Source organism: Cygnus olor, chromosome Z (assembly GCF_009769625.2).
Source record: "Cygnus olor isolate bCygOlo1 chromosome Z, bCygOlo1.pri.v2, whole genome shotgun sequence".
Taxonomy (NCBI): domain Eukaryota; kingdom Metazoa; phylum Chordata; class Aves; order Anseriformes; family Anatidae; genus Cygnus; species Cygnus olor.
In genome coordinates, this window is record NC_049198.1 from 65,837,242 (window position 1) to 65,854,205 (window position 16,964).

Below are 16,964 nucleotides of genomic sequence, written 5' to 3' on the forward strand. Positions count from 1 at the left end.
TGAATTCTACCAATGCCTTCAAGAGCAAGTTATATACAATCAAATGCTAGTTTTATTCTTTTTGTATTAACTTTAGGTCGGTGTGTGGGAGCTTCGGTCAAGTACCAAAATTTCTTAGTGCACTGGTATTCCAGGTTATGGCGTTTCCCAAATGTTCTTGCTTCTAATTTATCCCACAGTCTAAGAGTTGCCTACAATTGAGTCACTTTTACTTTAAAAAAAAAAAAGACACAAATTTGAAATACAGGAAACTCCATTTAAACATAAGAAAACTGCGTTGCGTGGTTTTTTTGTTTTGTTTTTTTTTTCTTCAGTGAATGTGAGTAAACACTGAAAGAGCTTGCCCAGGGAAGGTGTGGATTCTCCATCCTTGGAGTATAAAACCCTCCAAGAAACAGCCCTGAGCAACCTGTTCTAGGTGACCCAGCCTTGGGCAAGGGGACTTGACTAAATAATCTCCAGCCAACCTGAGCTGCTCTGTGTGATTCTGTGGGTGGATCTTCTAAATGAACGTATTGTCCTGGCCCTGTAAAGATCTTGAAGTGAAATAGTGATGTGTTTCCTCTAGGGCACTCCCCATGTTAGAGGAGTCTGAGTAAACATAATGTGTATCAGAAGAGCAGTGTAGGTTTTCTCATGATGCCTCTTTTCAAAGGTCTGTTTTCGTGATACAGAGCTGTATAAAACTTCATTAATTTCTATCAAAAATTGAAAGGAATTAACAGGTTTCAGTAATAATCCTAACTTATATAAAGGCTTTATGAAGAAGTAACTAACTATAAGTAGGAATTTCATAGTTAATTATAACAAGAAATAATCTAATGTAGAAGATGTATCTTAATAAAGATGGGATTGAGAATTCCTGTTGGCACCAAAATGCCAAATATTCTGAGTGCTGACTTTTGGTCAGGTTGCTCTATTTGTACTCTGAATTCAGAAGAGAGGAATCTTAAAATTGACGATAATTTTCTGTCTTAACATCGAAGTATCTTCAGTGGTCTTATCTTCAATATCTTCTGGTGCTGTATATGGGTGTATGGCTGGGTGTGTTATGCTCAGCTCAGTGTTACTGCCAGCAAGTAGTTACTGCAATTCCTGATGAAGTAAGTTACTTAAACACCTTGGAAATCTACTCAGAGATTCACAAAAGACTCAGAGGATGTGAAATTTAAAAAGTCTGCATAGATGAAGTGACTGGAGAGAAATGCAAGATTGGTGTAAGAATTGTATGACTGTAATTGTCACAATTTCCTTTTTCTTCTAATTTTGAGTTGTTTTAGAATGTTAACGTTCTTACATATGACTGCATATTTTTAAAGAAGCTCCTGAGTTTTTAAGGCTTAGTATGCATTTTGCAGACTTGTTCAATCTGCTTGCTAATACTCCTTTGTAAGGTCTCTCTTAACATTTAAGTCAGAAGTTTGTTGCTTTCAACAGCAATTTAGCATTTTCATCTGTGAAATTTCACTAACTTTTGTCCTATGGCACAGAACAGTCGATATAATGTTGTCTAACAAGTAAATTAATAAAATAAATAAAGCGTTATTTAAGATTGAGACCATAACCGTAAGGCAGAAGTAAATGTAGCCTGAAGCTGCTCAGTATCTTCCCAAACGTGTGTTTTTGAGGTCCATAAGGCTGCATGTTGTAGTGCGTCAGGCCGAGCACAGAATGCTCTGCGCTCCCTAGAACCTGTGCAAAATACTTGCAAACGTGGCACCTTTCAGCAGCTTCTTATAAGCATATTTGTGGTATTACTGGTAGCTGTGAACAGAGAGTGCCTCGGCAACGTCACTGGGTTGTTGTACTGGTATGACCTGTTGTGCACTTACAGCTTTTGGTACAACTTACTCTTGACAGAGTTTGGACGTTCAGGTTGTCAGTGCCCTGACCTTTCTTGTGACCTGGTTATTTTCACAAAGTGCTATATGCCAGTTTGAAACACTTAATCTGAATGTTTGATAATGAACCCATGATGAACATCAGAACTATTGTCTTAAGGAGTGTCTCAAAGAGATAATCAGTGGTTGTCCAATTGTTGCTATTTCCCATCTTCAGAATCGGAGCAGTTCTCTGCCCGACAGGGTCCCCTCTGCACCTTTTTACCATGTTTTCCAACAGTACATCCAAATTATTTTGTCATGGAAAGGTTTTTCAGTTCCTTATGGTCTCTTCATGCTGGTAAATCCATTCTCAGAATATAAAGTTCTAGTCACTGTGTTTTCATGTGCTGTTTATGAAGTCTATAAATGGATGTTGATTTCTTATACTAGTAAGATTATCTACTGCTCACTTGTTCAAGCTTTAATTCTTCTCTTCCGTGTTTATTCAGAAGTTGTCAGTGAGGAAAATTACCAACTATAGTGATCAAAGGTTCCTGATTCCTGTGATGTAATTTAAATCTAGTTGAGAATGGCATGCAAACTAAACAGAAGCTCAGACATAAATGTTGTATAGTGATGATTTCTTCATAGCCCTTAAAGGTTGATGACCTATTATGTAGGCGAAGTTGAAAATAAAACGTGAATGCAGACTGCAGGACTGTTTTTAGTTTTCTTACAAGGATCCTCAGCCAAGGGGTACAGGACGTATATTTTTGTTGTATAAAATGTTGGTTGTAATTTTCAGTTTCAAGTTGTGGCTTTTATTTATAGAAGTTTTTCGTATAGGAGAAAAGAGGCTGCTGTGGAAAAGTACGGGTTTATTTTTCTTGTAAATAGTCTTTCATATTAAGTGAGGCTTAAGCATATGGTACGTTTAATATTTATTATTTAAGAGGATTAGATAATTTCAGCTTTGGTTTGCTCAGATCATTTGGTGATGCTGCAATACGGCATATTAAAACCATGCACGTTGCTAGACATGTATAATGCTGGGATGGTGTAGTATTAGTTTGAACGATGAGGGCAGTTGTTCACTGTTTTTGTGTGGTGTAGAGTTACCATTGTCTTTATAAGTTTCACCTTTTTTTTTTTCCTGGAACATACATTTGACAGAGTAATATGAAGTCATTTGTGTATGTCGTTGTTTAAGGTTGATGTCACTGTTCTGAAGCTGAGGGCTTTGGAGGCCCACGTCTGGCTGCACTCTAATTCTATGCCTTCCTCTCCTACAGGTAATATTTGCAGAATTGTTTCAGCTTCCATCTCCACCACACATCGAAGTCATGTACACGACGCTCCTGATTGAACTGTGCAAACTTCAGCCTGGTTCTTTACCACAAGTCGTATCCTTTCCTTGCTGCTGGAGAGCGTTTTTAAAATGGAGTCTTTGTTATTTGTTCTGTTGGTGAGGAGACAGCAATAAATACTGTCAGTAATAATGCCTGTTACACTCACATGAAAGAACAACACAGCCCACATAGCACAGATCTAGTCTTGCTGGTTGGGCAAGACTTCAGATTTCTGGACACTGTCCTGGTACTTCCTCTCACCTACCCAAGAAATGCTGTGTTAGTGAGGGGATAAAAAGCTAGCTCTCCTGTTTGTCAGTATAGCCTGTTAGGTCTGGATAATGTGTGGCATGGTCACAGATGCATTACAGACTGAGAAAGAAAGGAAGTGACGAACTTGATCTTTTGTTCTAACAGCTAAGTGAGTGCTCCTACTCTTTTTTTTTTCTTTTCCTCCAGTAGGAAGTGTAGCAGATGATTTAAAGGAACTTGCTTGAGTTCCCACTCAAATGCTCCCACTAGGAGCATTTGAAAGGTCAGTAATCATCCGTCAGCACAGATAGAGTAGCTAAATGCTGAAGAAGGATGCATGACTCCCAGCTAATTCTGACTATTACATTGTCCCTGTTGTTCTGCCATTTTAGATCATGTTAGCTCATCGTTTCAGGCGAAGCTATAGACTCTGAGAATGGAGGACTGTTAACAGATGCCTGGTAACTTCATTCATAAATTTTCGTTATATTTCATGGTATCACTCACTTTTTGAAAATCATACAATCTCATTGATCGGTGCTTAATCTATTCCTAGAGTTGTGTGGGCCTCTGTGCAGGAAGTTTTTAATGTTAATATGGACGCCATAAGGATAAAGCCCTTCTGGGTGAAATCAGTGTAGACATACTTTCTAAAGACTTCGGTGTTGATCAAAGATTGTGGATAAGCACTGACAGCAGCCTATGAAGCTATGATGGTGAGATTACAGAAGTACTCCATTAGGAAGTCGGTGTCCGTTTATATCAGTGCAGTTTCCCTTCTTGTGTGATGAGAATTCTGACTTTCTGTAAAAGAAGCCCATAGTCTTGTTACAATAACGGAAGAAAAATAGACTGGGATTAGAAGGTAGAACTCACTTCTTGGCCTCTAGTCTTCGTTTTTTCCACTGTGGATTTTCTGTGATTTACCTGATTGTGGAATAGACCCAGGGAGCTGTCAGTACAAGAGTTGATAACATTCTGTTCAAAAACTGAAAAGAATTACAACTGACTTATCTAATGCTTCTCTGTTAACCTTAATAAGAAACTTTCAGCTTGCACAAGCCACAGAAATGCTCTACATGCGTTTGGATACAATGAATACAACCTGTGTAGACAGGTAAAAGTGTTCTGGAGATGATGGAAAATGTTATTCATTCTTCTCATGCATTGGGTATTGAGGAATCTATGGAAGGAATAATCCAAAATCTGTGTTAGAACTTCATGGTGCTGTTCAAAATGATTTTGTGGGCTCTGGATTTGATCAGTCTATATAGAAAGTAGGGCACTCTTGGCCTCCTTCCCAAAACACTCCATGGGAGTGTTGGTGAGAACTTTTTACATTGCAGCCTGGTATTTCAGTTCATTTGTAGTTGAATGGTACTCTGTCTGGTACTAAGCCTGCTCCCTAGTGGTCTGGCAAGTGAGTGGGAAATGGAGTCGCGGCACGTGTGCCACCCAGAGGAGGAGAGTGGCCATCATTTTGCTGTTTGAGTGAAGCCTGCATTGTGCAGGAGAGCTGTTAATTACTCATCAAAAGTGTGAAAGTTGCATATTCACATTAAGTTTACATTTTTTTAGCTTAATATGTCATCTGTATGTATGGAACAACAGAACGTGACAGGCTGTCTTGTTCTTCCAAAATAGCTAGTTTCTGTTTCTCTGAACTTAGTCTTTCATATCTGTCAACATAAATGTAATGCTATAATAGCTTCAGAGTTCAGGCTTGCTTTTGACAGGTAGAATACATTTACAAGAAAATCTCAATTGAAAGTTTTCCTGCACTTCTGGTATTTAATGGAGTTTTTTTTTTTCCTTTTGATAAAGATTTATTAATTGGTTTTCTCACCACTTGAGCAACTTCCAGTTCCGTTGGAGCTGGGAAGATTGGTAAGTTTCCTTTTAATCTGAACCTCATATTGCAAAAACCTTAAACTTTCAAACTTATTCATGAAATGTCACAGTGTAGTGGCCCTGTTAATTGCTTTCCTCTAACTTTTCAGAGATCTTTTTATAATCTGTTCACCACCATTCAGTGGCAGATTATCTTGATAATCTTTTTGGTTACTGTGTTGTCCCTGACTAGCTTTGCGATGAATCTCATGTAAGTGCAAGTGTGCCCTAAGGAGGCGTAGAAACACTATTTCTTTGTATTGTGCTATGCCCTTGGTCAGTTGTTGGCAAATTCTCTGAAATGGCTCCTTATTTTAATGATTTGTTCTGATGCTTCCTCTCTTTGTGTCCTGTGTTCAGTCTGCGACGATGCTTTCTGTCCTACTATAACCTTTCATTTTAACCTTTGTCCTTGGGACCTTGGGGTCTGTTTCCCTCCTGCCAAATCCTCGTACATAAAGTTCCAGCAGAGCTGCACCAGCTACCCATTCTTATAATGCCAAATCCTGAATTTGCATTCCTGGCTGGAGATCCCTGGACTCTATGAATGTCTAAGCACAGGTTTCCCAGGTTTTGTGTTCCAGACACCGTGCTGGCTCCTTACTGCCATCTTGTTTCTCACTCTCGCCTTTTTAGCAAGATCACCTTGGCATTAAGTCCTCTGTACAGACCTAACTCTGCAGCCTGCTACCATACACAGATCACCTTGGCATTAAGTCCTCTGTACAGACCTAACTCTGCAGCCTGCTACCATACACACTCACAATAGGTGGTCTGCCCAAGCATCATGGAGAGGGGTGCAGTCTTTCTTAAGATACGTTGCTGTGGCATTACTTAAGTTTCTTGTGTTGTCCTTGCAGAGTTAAGTGCTTGCTGGTTACTCTAGTATACATTCATGTTGGCTGACCAGTCGGTGCTCTTCAAAGAGCTGATTTTTCTTTGCATGGATGTTCCTTGATGGGAATGCTTATGTGGGTTTCTATCACAAGCTGCCATTTTTCACATATCTTGAAAATGTAACTATATTTGAGATTTTTCTTCAGCTGAAATGCATTTGAAATCAGCCAGAAGTTCAGAAATTCCTGTGAGGGAGGAACAGACTATGAAATCACACAAGGTTCTTTTCCTAAGGAAAGAGAAAGCAGGCTAACCATCAGCACAAGTTATTTTTGGTCTGGTGGGGAAAAGAGAGCTACTTAAAAATATAGTACACAAAAGACAAGCTTTCAAGATTGCTGATAATAAGGAAATACTGATAAACCACCTCATTGTCTTAAAAATGCCTACACTGTAAAACAGAAAGTGTTAAGCAGTCCAGCTATGCTTAGACCATGATTGTTTTACACGTATTAGACTAAGCGAAAAAGAGACTAAATCAGAAATTCTTTCACTAAAAACTATTGCATTCTGTCCTTTGATAGGTCAGATTGTCTTACTCAGGACCTTGAAAAGCCCAAACCCAAATTTGTGAGAGAGGTTTTGGAAAAATGCATGCGGTAAGTAACACCTTTAGATAGTTGCGTTTTAGACAAAGTTTGATCTTTTCTTCTGGATATTGTCAGATTCCTTTTAACTTGACTATTACCTTACACGTCTGTTCTTAAAATTCAGTTTCATCTAAGAGATGAGTCTACTATTTTATTCTTGTCTACATATTGTAGGACACTTAGAACACTAATTCTAGCGGAGAGAGGGAGAAACAGGTGGAGCAAATGGTAGTGAACTAGCTATCTCTAGGTATGCCCACCTCTGTTTACAAAAGGATGTGCTTCACCGTAGGCATGGAAAGAAACAGTTCAGCCAGTATTTCTGGAAAGTACTTGGCATTCACAGAGATGGAGGGAACTGATCGTTAGTTATTCTAAAAACTAAGAATGTGGTCTTGATTCTTCTGAGTCTCTATGATGTTGCTTGTATTTAAAAATAATAATAGTAATAACCCACACACAAATGTCTCCAAAGCCCAACAATAAGAATACACAATCAGGACTAGACTTAGGATTCTACAGAGAGAAGGATATAGAAGGGAGAAAGAGCAAAATGTTCAAAAAGCCTATGTTGTTCAGCATCCCACATGGAAACATTAATCCATTTTAGAGTGAATTCGGTATAGAAAGTGTGAAAGTATTGTACTACGAAATCAATGCATTTTTTTCTGTTACATTCTTCCATTTCACTGAAAACTGGTAGTGAAATTTAAGCCTTTATAGTAATGAAATAAGTTGGAAAGTAAAATCAAGAGATTTGTAGACGTGAAGACGTTCAATATTTTTTCTGCTTGGATTATCAATGTCTTACTAGTTTTCTAGAAAGCATTTTAGGCTTTTGCGTAAAACATCCTACCAAGCAGCTTCTAAATCTTTTCACAAGCTAAATAGTGAAGATGATACTCTCAGTATCAAGGTATTTGAATAGAAAGCATCTTCTAGCAAGTTACTTTTACTAACAAGCAGAAGCTACCATTGTATTGAAGAAACATCTGTGAAACGTAAATACCAGAAAAACATTGTATATCAGTGACTTTAGTGTTGGCCCTGATGTTATACTGTTGTGGTTTAACCCAGCCGGCAGCTGAGCACCACACAGCCATTTGCTCACCCTCCCCCCTCCCTCTCTGGGATGGGGGAGAGAAACGGGAAAGTGAAGCCTGTGGGTTGAGATAGAGACAGTTTATTAGGACAGGAAAATAATAATAATAATGATAATAGTACTACTGATAATAAAGTGTACGAAACAAGTGATGCACAATGCAATTGCTCACCACCCGCTGACCGATGCCCAGCCTATCCCCGAGCAGCCGGCCCCCGCCCCTCCACCCCGGCTAGCCACCCCTATATATTGTTCAGCATGACGTCAGATGGTATGGAATACCCCTTCGGCCAGTTTGGGTCAGCTGTCCTGGGTCTGTCCCCTCCCAGCTCCTGCTGCACCCCTAGCCTGCTCGCTAGCAGGACAGAGAGAGGCTGAAAAGTCCTTGGCTTGGTGTAAGCACTGCTCTACAACAATTAAAACATCAGTGTGTTATCAGCGCTCTTCTCCTCCTAATCCAAAACATAGCACCCTGCCAGCTACTAGGAGGAAAATTAACTCCATCCTAGCTGAAACCAGGATATACACCCATTTTCATTCTGCTCTGTGAAACTTATTTCCAGACTCTCCTACCATCAGCGAATAATAGACATCGTTCCTGCAAGCTTTTCTGTCCTCAGTCCTGCAAATCCAGTGTGCATTTACAAATACGGAGATGAAAGCAATAGTAAGTATTATGTGGTGGGTTACTGAGTGGTCGAGTTCAAGTGTTTCAGAGCAAGGGAGCACACTAGATTGAGCATATCGGCTGTCTTTATAAAAGAAAAATGCAGGTGAAATAAATATAAGTGATTTTTATATGGGCAAATATGTTCCATATGAGTGATTAATACAAAGTCTGGATCTCTGTATTATAATCTTTGTTACTTCGTAAAAGAAAAGAAAATCCAGATACATTAAATTACATTTGCTGAGGTGGTTGTGGTATTGTACAGTATTGCATTGTTCACCAGAGGACTGAAATTGGAAAGTTCATCTATTTTCCCTGTTCAGACAGAATCCTATGCAGAAGTGAGCATGTGAAATGATAATATGGGCTTATATTTTTTTACCTTCATAAAACAGTAGAGCATTCTACCAGTAAAGTGGGTTTAATGAAGCACACAGATGCAGCAAATAATGTGAAGATTGACGTAGAGACTTTTTACAACCATTAATACAACCAATAATAAAAAAATTAATAGACAATCCTAAACATAAAGGTTTCGCCATCAAAGATGGAGTGAGGAAAAACAAGGCAGTATTGTATCTTTAGGAAACTGGAGGAAGCTGAAATCTATCTTCAGAAAGGGAGAGTAATTTGTTGACCTCAGCTCTAAAGATTGTACCAAATGTTTTGAATGTCACATGAAGACTAGGAAACCTGCTGAGCAGTTTTATGGAATAGTGGTGTGGACAGTATCAAAAACTGCTAGTTTTAGGTGTATCTGGGAAGTGTACTTGCTTCTCTGAGAGGCAAACTGATGATAAAAAATATTCAATTGCCTACTGATTGTTTTGACCTCTTTGTTTAGGGTCTCTTCCTGGATATACTGTGGCACTCTGTTTAACAATTGCAATTAAAAACAAGGCCAGTAATGATGAAATCTTCAGCATTTTAAAAGATGTGCCTAATCCAAACCAGGATGATGATGATGGTAAGATATCTGTTAGGCTTTGCAAGGCTCTAATTACTTCTGTATGCACTGATTTACATTCCTTCAGAGCTGTGTGTGTGCTGGTTAACTGAACTGTTTGCTTCTTCCTTCTTACATTTGGCTTTAATGTATTAGTGAATGGAAATAATGCACCATTGTTAAGGTTTGTTGTAAATGTGTTTATATGCAGAAGCAAACCTCTTTTTCTTAACAGAGGTAACCCAGTGCTTGAGATGGGTTTTCTTGGAATTATTGTCAGAGGCATCATGAAGGAATTTAACATTTCCCTTGCCTTCGTAGTACAGTTCATGCTATTTGCCTTACCCTGGCAATTCAGTGCTTTTGCCCTTGTCTAAAAGCTCCCCTCCTCTCAGTGCAGTCTCATGGCAGACAAGACAGCCGCATGCTGGTGTTACTCTTGCACAGAAGGTGGTTCTCTTCCTCCTACAATAGAAACTCGCAATGGGACTCCACGCAAGTTCTGCTGAGCTTTGCAGCCTCAGACAGTATTGATTGCTAAAGCCCACCCATTTTAGGGGGCAAGAATGAGTACAAGATAGAGAATTTGTCTTCTAAGAAGACAAGAGAAGTGATCTGTGCAATGGGGCAGTTTCATAGTATATAGTATATTTCCATAGTAAAAGCAGTTGCCCTACCATGCAAGCAGAGAGCACCAGTAATCTGTTTTTTGTCCTGAGATCCGCTATCAAGTCTCCTGATGTGGTTTAGGCGTCATCCAGTAATCAGCATTCTCTGTCCCACTTGTCTTCATCTGTAGATCTACAGGAGGGGATTTAGCACCGTTCACCTCTAGTACCCGTGTTCTCTGTGCACACTTGCTTGACTCTTCTCCCATATTAGAAATAGCCATCCTACCCTAATCATCCTTAGCTTCACCTGTGCTCATCCACTGTCCTTATGGTCTGCCAGGCCTTCAGCTTGTTGCAGACCTCCTTGGCTGTCCTTCTCTGCTGCTGTCCATGGCTGCTGTTACATGCTTGTAGTAGGGCTGTGTCTCTGATACCTTCTTCACTGGCCTGGAATTCACCCTGCATGTTTTCCCCGTGACAAAATGGGAGTGTGAATATCTGCAATATGTATAATATTTGGTAAAATAAGTACTTGGAAAATCTTTACCAGCTCCCTGCTCAGCCTTGCACAACCCTCTTGCCAAAACTTTTTTTGTGAAGTGAGTTAAACCATAAGTTACTGCTTCAGTTTTATGTGTAGTTTACATGCACTGCTCGAGGTACTTACAGTTCAAACTTCAAATAACTTGCAGATGAAGGATTTACCTTCAACCCTCTGAAAATAGAAGTCTTTGTTCAGACTCTGCTCCATCTAGCTGCAAAGTCTTTCAGCCACTCCTTCAGTGCCCTGGCAAAGTAAGTGTAATATGTATGTTCTTTTGGGGCTGACAGAACTGTTTAATTCTGACAGTGAAATGACAGACAAGGAAACTGATCTGCAAGCTTCAGCCATTTTCTGGGTGCTTCACAATGCAATAGGATTCAGAGAACTAATGACGCTGCTTGCCAAAGGAATGGTAGCGTAAATGCTAGCTTACATATGTGAATGGAGTTAACAAAGGTGTATATCACGTTGATGGAGCTGTATGATGTATATCACAGCTGTGTGATGTACATCAGATGAGTGAGACAGGTTTGGAACCTAAATCCATTTTAGAATTACTCATTTGGTGAGCGTACGAGGAAAAAGGGATGTCTCCTTATGTTTGAATGACTGGGTAACTGCCATCACGTTATCTTTACTATGAGTATGACTAATGAACAGTAAAGTCTGAAGAAAAAAAAAAGAAAACATGAAATTTCAAAGCAGCTTGCTACAAACTTCTTTATGTACGAAAACAAAATAAGATCAATTCCGGAGTATTTTGGAGAGCATCCCTTAAAGAAATTATTTAACTGTTAAAGAGAGTTTACCTTTTTTTTTTCAGCAAAATGAGATAAAATAACTCATTTTTAGTACTGTGTAATCTTCAAATGTTCTTAAATGGCCATGATTCAGGAAAGGTAGTTAGATACATCTTAATGGATTATTTTTATGTTTGCCAGTAAAAATACAAAAAGGTAATACAAAAACCTGCTTTTGGAAGCTCTGTAAAGGCCATGTTTACAAGAAACTGTTGGTAGTAACCTGCAATCAGTAGTTCAAGAGGCAGGCTGATGTAAATATGCAGAGCCATAATATTTTCCCTGCTGCAGACCAGCAGTGGCAGACATGAGATCAAAAAGGTCTACTTAGTGCTTTATAGTTACATTACAATAAGCCGATTTGTGAACGCTGTGTAGCATTGAGCATAACTATGCTAAAATTCAGGCTTTAGCTGCACTTCTGTCAAAAAGAGGCAGATTGGTTAAGTGTCTAAAGTTATGGAAACACATATCAAGAAGGTCTAAGGCTCAAAAAGGCAAGCAAATTTTGCTTCAGCTGTGTAGCTAAGTACACCAAGCATGAAAGGGCCTCCTGCTTCTAAGAGTATGAGAAATGTAGTCCGCCATCAGGGAGAAGGTTCACCACCAAGATTCAAGCTGCTTTTAGGACTGTAGATTTTTTTGGCTCAGAGTGATTCTATTTTCTGCAGATTAATTGTTCAAGAATTGCTGCAGATAGTCCCAGAATTCTCCTTTTGGGCAGTCTAAACCACCTGCCTCATATCTCATGCTCTTTTGACCTGATCCCAACCCCTCCACTGACTGTTCTGTATCTGTTAAAAGGTTTCACGAAGTCTTTAAAACACTTGCTGAAAGTGATGAGGGAAAACTCCATGTTCTGAGGGTTGTATATGAGGTTTGGAAGAATCACCCACAGGTAAGACGTTGCAATAGCGTTGTGAGTTTTGACTCACAGAGGTCATATTAAATAAAAAGCAGTACAGTTTGCTTTATATCCTTTAAAAGATTCTTGACTATTGTCTTATTTGAAGGAAAGTTCAAATTGTGTTTACTGTTGTTAGTAGTGCCTAAAAAGAAGGTTGGAGGTGGAGTATATACTGTGAAGCCATTTATTCCTCAGTAAATGACATGAGAGCAAAGGCTGTCATTCTGACTCACCTTCATGCTGTTTTTTGTCAAATAAGAGAGTAACTTTTGCTAAAAACTTGTTTCTGCTCAAAATTGGAAACTGGTGTTGATGTGTGGACTTGAAAATACGATGTAGATCTCATAACAAAAGCAGGCAAAATTTCTGGATATGAGAACCTGATTTTAGAGCTTTTTTTCACTTGGTAGTGAAAGCCATGCAGTTATTCCACAAAGATCATGTTGGAGTCACTGTTGTGCATGTGCAAAGTGAGTAGAGCTGCAGTCAATAACTGTTCGGAACAGATCAGTCTGACAGTACCATGATTACATTCAATCTTGAGCCAGAGGAAATAACACCCTGGAAGACCTGTGAAAAATACCTCACTTGTTTAAGCCGTTCAGTTTCCTCACAGCAGTTGTTTTCTCCCTCAGCTGTCATTCTTCTATAAATAGAAATCAATAAGGAACTCATGCTGAATTTGCCTGCATTAATTATTTCATGTATTCCATACTGATGTGTTTGTGTTACACATAACTATGTTTGAAAGTGGACCATATTTCACAGCTGCACAGTCCAGACTTTCCAAAGCAATTCCACTGAGACCAATGGATAATTCCTGCATCTACTACTGGACCTGTGGTCTGTCCTCTAGGGCTTCTAAGGGTAAAAATTTAGTGCCTAACAGAGAAGTAAGATCTTGTATAGGTATCTTTTAAGTACAGTTAAAAAAAAAAAAAATAGCTTTTTTTTATATATTAAACTTCCTACGCAAAATACTGACCTTGAAAATGTGATGATTACAATCTGACCTACTTCTTACTACTGTCCTTTAACTGGATCAGAAGAAATTATGTTACTGCAATCTAATATCCATATCCTCTTCATCCCTTTGTACTGCAGTAGGACCAAACAGAGATGGAGGTTTCAAACCCATACTTAATGGCTATGTTAAGATTGCTTTAAAACAACTTATGAAGGCCTCGATCATGGAGCCTAAATTTCCTCTCCTGCATGTATCGCAGTTCAGTTTTTTGCTTCTTGCTAAGCACTTTGTGAGTCCACAACCTCTGGCACATAGACTCTGTACAGTCTGTTTTCATGCAGCTCACCTTACTCCCATATAAATGGGAACATCTTTTGATTTGGTTCAGACTATCAGTAGTATTTCTGAGGCATATAATAGTAATGAGTGATCTCTGTTGCAGATAGCGATTTAGCAGCAGGAGTCAGTAGTCCCTGGACCAATTTAGAAAGGTCGTGTTGGTGACTTCATAAAGAGAAACTTCAACACTGAGATGAAATCTTTTCCCCAAATTCTAAGCCTGTGTTTCTTGGAAGATCAGGCTAAGTAATCAGAGATTCGTCTTGGCATTACAGGAAGACAAATAGAGCACAGGATGCTATCCTGGGACTTGAAAGTTGAGTCCTGAGTCTTCTGTATGATTCATCCAGTTATTTTAATTTTCCTTCCTTAAAAGGAGCTTTGTTACACTTCCTTATGTGACAATGGCTGGTTGTGAGGATAAATACATTGCAGGCTGTGTTTCTCAGATGTTGTGGTATTCAAGCACATGAATAACTAAGATAAGCCTTTTTTTCTTTTTTTGAACAGCTTCTAACTGCTTTGGTCTGTAACTCTTCTCTGCAGTTGCCTACTAGATTACTTGCAAAGCTTCTGGAATCGTGACACTGCCTGTAGCAGGCAAACACTTTCATTGACTACAGAGCACTGGCTCTGTCCTAATATGAATAGTTCCTGTAGGGAAGAGCTTATTTGAAAAGAGCACATTTGAAAACTATTGCAGTTCGAGAAGAGTAGGCCAACAGTTGTTCTTTATGGTGATAAAACTGTTATATATGCTGTGGTTTTAGTACTTTGATGACAATACTTGGAGTTGTGTCCATGATGCTCCACTTCCAACTCTGATGCTTGTATTTTTTGCTTTTGTATGGAAGTACGTAACTTAATGAAGAATGATGTGATACTTTCACAAGGAGAAAAAAGGTTATTAAACAAAATGAGAATGCTTGCTTTATGCAGTTGATACAGATCCTCTAATGTAAGTAGCTTTAGGCTAGACTAACCAGATGTCATCTCTAGACAGCAGTAGCTTTTTCAAGTATTTGAAATTACCCAGTAATACCACTAATATTGAGTTGCATCAAACCACCTCTGAGGCTGGACTACTTTGCGTAGGCTGAATGTTGCCACAAGACCTTTTCTTATTTTGATAGAAATGACTGTCTTGTCTTTCACAAAATATAGATGATTGCTGTGCTTGTGGACAAGATGATTCGGACACAAATTGTTGACTGTGCTGCAGTAGCAAACTGGATCTTCTCCTCGGAGCTTGCACATGATTTTACTAGGTAACACAAACTTGTCTTAGGTTGTTATTTTTCTCTGAATTACTATTTTGAGTGGCCAGTACATCTATGAAAACTGAGTAGTGTAAGCGAATGGTACAATTAATCTTGTTCCTTCTACAAAATACCTACTTCAGTGTCTTTCTTTCTGAGTTAGCATTGTGTGTTTATATGACCAGGCAAGAATGTTGCTAGCATGTCATTTTGCAAGTAGTCTCTAAACATATCAAAGTGGAAGAGCACTGGAAAATGTTCTTAGGCAAAGATTGTTACTCTGTTGTGTACGTAGGTTTTATATCTGGGAAATCTTACATTCCACAATTCGTAAGATGAATAAGCATGTTCTGAAGATTCATAAGGAACTGGAGGAGACTAAGGCAAGATTGGCCAGACAGCACAAAAGAGTGAGTAATTTGTAATTTTTAATTATTTCAGGCTAAGTTATACAGACCTGCATGCAGCCAGACTGATGCATAATTGCTTTTGGGGAAGGACAGGATAAATATGCTTATCAGGAAGCATGTATGCGGACGTGGTCATTTGTAGCACTTAAAACATTAAAAACTGAATGTGTGTTCTCGATCCACATTTCTGAAGTTTGCAATTACCTAAGAATTCAGTAAAATCTTCAGCGGAATTCACGTGTGTTTACTCTGTCCAAGCTTTCTCTCACAAGTTTCTCTTCCAATATGAGCATGTCTTCCATTTCCCTTCTTATCTGGATTCCAATTACCTTATTAGGTAACACTGAGAACAGTTACAAACTATTTACATATTTACAGTAAGTTCTGTTAAAGAGTACTCTCGTGGCTTCCATGCAGAAGTGCACGGAAACAGCTATTTGCTATTGAAAAGTTGGCTGTTACTGTTCTTCTGATGGATGCTGCTGGATTCTGACACTGGCACCTGTCATTTCCTTCTTCCGGGTTATTTTTCTGAATACCTTTTTGCATGATCTGAGTTACTGTATGCAAGAAACTGATGAACAAGCTGCTGTTGTGTTCTCTTGTCCCAAGTAGGACAGTAAGACGGGGTGAGAGCGTGTCTTCTGTGGCAGCTGCCGAGGACAGGACCCTTGGCTGACTGTAATACTAGGCTGTGACAGAATGAAGTCAATTTATAGACATGTTGAGAGTTGCAGAGAGTAAGAAAGAATTTCCTAGTTAATACATAGTCTGTGAGTGTGAGTACTTGCACAAAACCCCTAGCTAGTTCCAAAACTTCGGCCAAAGTCAGAATTTGCCGTGTGGCACAGAGGCTGCTTGTGGTTTTTGAAGAAACCTGCACAAGTAGTTCATTTCCAGGAGTACCTGTGAAGATTTCACCAACATCTCACAGTTAGCCTGTGCAAGTTTATTGCAGCCTCTTCATCTTTTTCTGTTCACTCCAAGCAGCAGCTGTCATAGTTGTTTGCATCCTTAATGTACATTGATCAGCAGTTAATAAATGCCGGTAATTATTGAAGACTTGGATGCAATCATTGATCTTACTGTGAGACAAAGAGCTTCTCTGGCATCTTGAAACAAATACATCAGTGTTTTTGTTTCTGTACTTGTCTAATGCTGCAGCTCTTTATTACTGAATACTTTAAATGAGTATTGTGCCAGGAAGAAGCATTTGTATGCAACAGTGAGTAGTCCTGCAGATTGGTGCTCTGCTGCATGACCATTCCTTTTAGAGGAAGGAAACCATCAAATTTTGATGTCCCCAGCATGAAGTGGATTGCCTTATTATGGAATGAGTCCAAGCCTCCTCTTAGGTCCCATTGATCTTTCACCATTTTAAGTTCAAGAAACCTCTGTAGATGGGGGAAAAAGTAAGTTCCTATAGAAAGAATAAAATGAAGTCCTCGGGTTCTCATCTGATCTGGAAAGCCTTTTTTTTTTTTTTTTTTACACTGATTTAAACCTATCAGTGTCTTCTGATTGTGAATTTCAGTTGTTATGCAGTAGGTGAGTTAAGATGTCCCTACATTTGTCACAAGTTGCTCGTGTTCCTTTTACAAATATTTT

The 16,964-nt window shown here is 39.0% G+C and overlaps 1 protein-coding gene across 1 annotated transcript in view; it reads left to right on the forward strand.

The window, feature by feature from the left end:
- The window catches only part of NCBP1 (nuclear cap binding protein subunit 1), a 31,774-nt gene that overhangs the window by 9,954 nt on the left and 4,856 nt on the right, over window positions 1-16,964 (forward strand). Inside the window, exons 11-20 of the mRNA XM_040540317.1 lie at window positions 3,116-3,226; window positions 4,477-4,541; window positions 5,249-5,311; window positions 6,736-6,810; window positions 8,467-8,570; window positions 9,418-9,540; window positions 10,823-10,925; window positions 12,279-12,372; window positions 14,852-14,955; window positions 15,242-15,356. Coding sequence (XP_040396251.1) covers window positions 3,116-3,226; window positions 4,477-4,541; window positions 5,249-5,311; window positions 6,736-6,810; window positions 8,467-8,570; window positions 9,418-9,540; window positions 10,823-10,925; window positions 12,279-12,372; window positions 14,852-14,955; window positions 15,242-15,356 — 957 coding nt within the window. The remainder of the gene's footprint in view (window positions 1-3,115; window positions 3,227-4,476; window positions 4,542-5,248; window positions 5,312-6,735; window positions 6,811-8,466; window positions 8,571-9,417; window positions 9,541-10,822; window positions 10,926-12,278; window positions 12,373-14,851; window positions 14,956-15,241; window positions 15,357-16,964) is intronic.